This window comes from Rhamphochromis sp. 'chilingali' (genome assembly GCF_963969265.1).
Source record: "Rhamphochromis sp. 'chilingali' genome assembly, chromosome: 21".
Taxonomy (NCBI): domain Eukaryota; kingdom Metazoa; phylum Chordata; class Actinopteri; order Cichliformes; family Cichlidae; genus Rhamphochromis; species Rhamphochromis sp. 'chilingali'.
In genome coordinates this window covers 12,894,832-12,901,669 of record NC_137949.1, presented here as the reverse complement: position 1 = coordinate 12,901,669, position 6,838 = coordinate 12,894,832, and the positions used below count along the sequence as shown (strand labels likewise).

General features: G+C 41.4%; 1 protein-coding gene across 1 annotated transcript; it reads left to right on the top strand.

Moving 5' to 3' along the window:
• The first annotated feature begins 1,394 nt into the window (after positions 1-1,394).
• LOC308389093 (uncharacterized protein) lies at positions 1,395-6,515 on the top strand. Its single transcript, XM_080870246.1, has 2 exons — positions 1,395-1,458; positions 5,248-6,515. Exon 2 carries the CDS (start codon positions 5,417-5,419, stop codon positions 6,056-6,058), a length of 642 nt encoding a protein of 213 aa, XP_080726372.1. The 5' UTR covers positions 1,395-1,458; positions 5,248-5,416; the 3' UTR covers positions 6,059-6,515.
• Positions 6,516-6,838: the final 323 nt, after the last annotated feature.

Here is a 6,838-nt window from a genome sequence, read left to right as displayed (position 1 = left end):
TTACGTAAAATGCTTTATGATCATCTTTTGTTTCTTTTTTTGTCGCAGCAGGGGAAAGAAGTGAGCGACACTCTGCTTGTCTATTTTAGAAATATGGAGCACTGGAGATGAATCTATTATACATGCTAGTAGTTGTGTAAGTTGGAGATGAAAGGGGCTTTGAACAAAAGCACATGACTGTGTAAATAGCACATTGGTTGCTCATCAATGACCCATTCAGGGGATGTTATCCATGCACGCTGCAGAGATTTCTACTTAAGCGCACTTATTAAAGTCAGCACTTTTAATCTAGTCCCAGACTGATGTGTCTGCTTGGTGCTTAGTTACTGGATTTGGCATCCTATTGTGAACTTTGCTCTTACTAGACATGGTTAAAAAAAGCTCACTGTGAAATGACCCATTATTAAAGTGTGTGTACAGTGTACTACGGTGGGTTTATGCATTTATGCAAGTGTAGCAAGGGGCTGCACCCATGTTGCAGTTCAGTGTACCCGCTAAAAGGCAACATCTTTATACCAGAGGAATTATGAGAGAGACATGGCACACAAACAATCCTAAATTGAATTCTACAACAGCAAATATGGTGTCCAACTTATTAAACTTTATTTATCCTGATTCTACACATGCAGCATCTCAGGATTCCTTCTGTGGCCAAAATGGTAAAAGCTAAAAGCTTTCTTTGGGTGCCCCCCAAAAATAAAAACATAACAAAGGGTGGGTGTTAAAGTCAAACCCTAACTCTCAAATAGGTTGCCAGTGAGCTGCCTGATGTCAAGAAGTCAAAAAATTTAAAGAAAGCAAATGGATTGGCTCACAAATTAATAAGGGAAATTACTTCTCTAAATATCATGACTATACAGTACAGATGACAATAAAATCCATCCAGATCTCTTCAACCTCATAGTGATGCAAACTGAAAACGGCTGGAATATAATAACTGCTATGCAGGGATTGCTTTTATATCATTAAAATAATCGTGCATTGGTTGGTTAGACTGAAGAACAATCCTCTATTGTAAGAGCTCTCTGTGCATTTGTTCGTGATGCCTCATCATATGTGCGAATGCCACAAGAAGTGTGAACGTGTGAATGCGCTTTATGTAGTCTAATATAAGTGCTGACACCTACAGTACATGCGCACATGCCATTTATTTATTCTCATACATCTCCAAAACATTATTTATTTTTCTAAATGTCTTTGGTGTTGTTTTTTTTTCCAAATGAGCATTGCTTTGTTGGCACTAAATTTCAGTTGTGTGTCCCTCTCTATGTAAGCAAGGGGCTATTTGTGCATGTGTTTTAATCTTGGTGGCAGGAAGTGACACCTCTGCTGCCTCTCAGCTGCTCAGCTCCTGTAAACACAGGGGTGACTGCTTAGTGTCGCACAGGAAAGGGGAAGGACACACACAGGCCTCACCCAACTTCCCATCAGCACTCTAGTCATCTACTAATGCATGCAGTGAGTGTACACACACACACACACACACGCACACACACACACACACACACACACACACACACACACACACACACACACACACACACACACACACACACACACACACACACACACACACACAAAAGACCGTTAGCTTCCCTCCAGCTGTTTTCAGTACTGACTGAAAACAATGCTTTCAAAGCTCAGTGCAAACAGAAAAACAATGCCTGCAAGTTATTATTTGTCTCATATTCAGCTTGTTCCAGTTCCTAATTAGTTCTTTAATCACAGAAAGTAATCCTGTGAATGTAATTAAGTAGTTCTATACATCAGAATCCTTCCAAAGGCCTTCATTGCAGCTCTGTTAAACTTTTAACCTTCATTTAATTTTCAGCCCCAGGCTGAGTGTAAATAAACTGCAAGAAATAGTTGAAATGGTGTTGCTGGTGAGTGTTGACGTACCAGTGTGTAGCCTTCTGTTTCCCATGGATATGACGCTTTAATTATGGTAGCAAAATTAAACAAAATAGTGGGTACTGGGTTTAAAAAGCCTGCTAACTGTTTCTCTCCTTTGTGGCATTGGGGTTTTGTTTGACATAAGAGCTGGGACAGGAATGATTCACTATTGTTAAGAACGTGTGGTTGTTGGTGTTTGTTTTGATCAAAACTGTAATTAAACGAGGTGGAGAAGTAAGTTTGATTTATTTTACGGCTGTGGGAGCGCCCCATTTGTCACACACTAATTTGTTATGTTGACATGATGCAACGATGCACTTCCATGCCTTGCAATCTGTGGCCTTGACCTTACCTTGCTCGAAGGTTTAAGAACGTCTTCACTTTGCTTGATCCAAGTCGTCTTGGGCGCGTCATGCTTGATTCTCCAGTGGGCGGGGTGCTGCTGCAGGCAGAAGGTGCTACGGCAGGCATTGGTTGCTCATGCAGCAGACATGGCCAAACCATTGCTGTCGTCGCTTCTGGATCAACTCTTCCATTGAGGGCTGTTGGTGACATTGACTACGTATTGTGCCCTAAAGTCTGGCGCATATGAAGTGGCAAACAAAATGAAGTGACAGTATTTGACAAATAAGTTTTATCTTTTCTGGCTGAAAAGATTTTTCTTTTTTAGATGCAGGGAATAAAATATGGCATTAAGAATGTGTGTATGAAACACTAAAAACTGTTAAAATTGCACCAATCTATAAATGTATCCCAACTGAAACCCAAAGTTAATTACAAGACTGAACAGCATGTGAAATAACAACTACCATCAGCTTAAGGGCCTTTATACACTGGGTGCATCGCAAAGAAGCGACATAAAATTCAGAATTTTTAAGTTCCAAACTTTGGTGTGTATATGCATTATACAACAAAGTGTTGCATTTTTATAGAAAATGTGTCCTCAGAAAACACTCAGTTGAAAAAAATGAAGTCGGCATTGAGCCGTGATGAGCCGGTCCTGATGTGTCTGAACAAGAAAGGGAAGAAACAGAAACTCTGGGTTCATCCAATTCTCAGGAGATGACAGCACAAGGGAGAATTTCATGGTTTGATCCAGGAGTTAAAGACGTATCACAAGCACTTTCATACATATTTCAGGATGTCAGGGGGCAGTTTGAGCTCTTGTAGGCAGAATTGGGACCACAACTGAGGAGGCAGACAAATCATTTTAGAGCTGACTGACCTGGAACAGAGTCCAGCTGTGTCTCCATATCACTGCATATTCAGTACTGGTGCACGTTTTGACCTATGAGTGCACTTGTTGCCAAATGCAGTGATCTGATGATCAGATGTGTGGATTCACATCAAAAAAAGGGAAAAAATGAAGCTTTGTTTGAAAAAAATAAATGCCTCAAATTTATCTAGCAACATGACATGATTTGTGTGAACGACTGCACTGAGTCTGAACGCATGAAATAGAGCTTACACATTCACAACATGATTACATGATGTGACACCCTAAGGACTAGCTTTTGACCTTAAAATGACTCGTTAAATAGTTTTACATCTTCATAAGGCCCATTTTAGTTACAGGAGATGAGAGTTCTGAAGGCTCATTGGAGGAAATTACTTTGAAGTCTCTTTTCATGCATCTGTACCATCAGCCCTCTGGCCAGTGGTGCAAAGGGTGGGAAGAGTATTTCATTACTTTTCTTGCCCCGCTGAGACACCAGGAGCTGCCCACTGCCCTGCTGATGGATCTCTGGGTGGAGTCAGTGACCCTGTGCGCAGCTTTCCTGCCTGGCACTGAGCAGCTGGCAAACCACTCACAATGGTGGAGCAGTAGTACTCCAACAACAGCCTCTGCTATATGTGATTTCTCCACAGCACTCTCAGGAAATCTAGTCACTGTTGGGCTAATTTATTTATTTATTTCACTAGGTGGGCCCACGTCCTCATTTTAGGTTTGACAGCGTTTTAGTAGGTAAAGGTGAATGCTTGGACATGAATTGAGCTGCGGTTTGGGGAAGGCCTCGAAGTGGACTGGCAGCAGCTCCCGGGCCTGGCAGATCCCCATGCACTAAATAGAAGTGAAGAAGTTAAAAATTGTAAATGAGAATGACAGCTTGCAGAACTGGGGGAACCTATATAGATGAGAACCGGAAGGAGTGTGTTTGGAGGTGTGGTCCCACTCCTGACATTCCGATACATAATCTCCAATTTTGTTACCAACGCCTTTGTGTTGGCAGACCAAAAGAGATCCTACCGGATAAGGGATTTAAAGGAGGAAGCCCTCCTGATGTTGGCTCCATTGATGTACAGTAGCGCACCTCTTGTAGGCAATCTCCTTGGTTTCACTGGTGTTGTGAATCTAGTTAACCTAGTTTTTATGGACATTTATGCAGACAGTGTATGATAATTCATACCTTTTTAGAACTACTGACCCTAAAAAAATTATAGTATATAGTAAATATGGTCGTACATCTGGAAACACTGAAAAGACCAGTGAGTAGTAAGAATTGTGCTATAAACTTGCTGGATTAATGCAACAGTAGGAAAGTAGCATTAATTGTAAGTGTTTGCTAAGATGATGGCGTTAAAAGCCCAGTGTGTTAGTTCACAGTGTTAGTTCTGCTATGCAGAGACGTGCATGCATATTTTGCTTTACTGCTCTTGATATTATTTTGCTGACACTCCTTTGAATTTGATGAAATTGATGAAACATGAAAAGGAAAAAGGATTTATATAGTGCACCATTGAAAAGCTATTTCCTTTTAACTTTTAAAATTTGCATGTAGTCACTTTCAAGAATTGTTCAGTGTATTAGTGAAGAGCTTGATTTTAAAAACACCACATGGAGCTAAACGCTTCCCCTGTGCTTGGATTCATTGAACAACCCTACATGATAGTCATCTGTAGATCAATAGAGGATAACTGTGTCTCGTCTGGACTCTCTCTGCAATACCAATCAACACAGCCAGGCCAAGTGAGGACAGTCTAAAATGGATAACATTCAGTAGAAATTCATTCAAATGATGCTGCACTGGCTGAGCCAGGCAAAGAAAGTTTACTATAGAGCAAACTCACTGTCATCACTTCCCTCTTATCTTGAGATTCTGTGTCTTTCTTTAGAAGTGTTGGAAAATCATGAGCTCAGCAAAAACTAAATGTGGCGCTCTCATTTCCTTCGAGACTGACTGCAATGGTCAAACAGGACTGCACCACGGGGCCCTGGTGGTTTGAGAGTCAGTATTTTAATTCTGGTTTAATGCAGGGCAGGCGATTCAGGTGTATTTTATTTACAGCTGAAGTAAGGACCCTTTCAGTGTTTTCACCATGTAAAATGGATTTTTCTCCACTTGAAACTTCCAGCCATATGTGCCAGCTGCTAATGGGGATATTCCAGTGCCACGTGAGGCTTCAACCCCGTGAGATAACTCAGAGCGCTGTTGGAAGAAGATCTAATCACACAGCCGTCGAGTCTTCTGTGTGACTCAAATCACTGAAACCATCTGAGAATTGTGACTGCAGTAGACTCCACATGTGGCTCTTTCTCAGTGACAGTGGCGCAGCGAGCGACTGGAACAACCTCCTTCTAAACGTCAGTAAGACAAAGGAGCTGATAATGGACTTCAGCACTAAGCAGGAGAGGAACTACCAGACCCCCGTCATCAACGAGTGCCCAGTGGAGAGAGTGGACAGCTTCAAATACCTCGGAGTTCACATCACGCAGGACCTGTCATGGTCCTGTCACATCAACACCGTGGTGAAAAAGGCCCGACAGCGTCTCTACCACCTCAGACGCTTGAGAGACTTCCAACTGCCCTCCAAGGTGCTCAGGAACTTTTACTCGTGCACCATAGAGAGCATCCTGGCGGGAAACATCTTAACCTGGTTCGGGAACAGCACCATGCAGGACAGACGAGCTCTACAGAGGGTTGTGCGGTCAGCTGAGCGCACCATCCGCTCCGAGCTCCCTGACCTGCACTCAATCTACAGCAGGCGGTGCTGGACCAAGGCCAGGAAGATCGTGAAGGACCTCAGCCATCCCAACAACAGACTGTTCTCTCTGTTGAGGTCAGGAAAGCGATTCCGCTCCCTGAAGACCAACACAGAGAGACTGAGGAGGAGCTTCTTCCCGCAGGCGATACGGTCTCTCAATCACACCACCACACAGTCCTGACCCACACATACAGTTCTTACACACACACTGGACTTTCTGGACTTTGGTTTTGCACAACACTGGTCACTATATTCTTCATTTCCGGTTAATACTTGTACAGCTGCTGTTATTGTGTATATATTTATTTATATTTAGATTTCTTCATACATTCTTATATAGTTCTATATTGTGTATTGTGTATTTTGTTGTACAGTTATTTTATTTTCAACTTTAATTTATATATTTATCTTTATCTTATTCTTCCCAGTTAAATTTACCCTTCATTCTAATTTGTGTTGTATAGTTATTTCATTTTTAACCTTAATTTATATTCTATTCCTTCCTAGTTAAATTTACCCTTTTTAATTTTTCATATTTATTTCCTATCTTATTCATAGCCTTTTCCTTTTTTTGTTTTCTTTAGGTCACGAGCAGTTGTCCAAGCATTTCACTACATATCGTACTGTGTATGACTGTGTACGTGACAAATAAAAATTTGAATTTGAACTCCCTAAACATGTTTGCACTCGTGCACTGCACTGCAGCCTGAATGTTTTTAGATGTGAGAATGAAAATGTCTGAATGAATAAGAGCTGGATATTAAATGGTCTTTACCCTGCCAGCTTCCTACTACACAGCTTATGTAATTTCTAATTGAACCACTGTGTGAATAGCAGAAGGAACACCCAAGCGTGTGCCCTGCCTCTCGCGTGCTCTACCTAAATGTACAGTTATAATATTGGTACCAATATTATAAGTTATGTTCAATGTTCCTGTTGTCATTAATGTGCTATATAAATA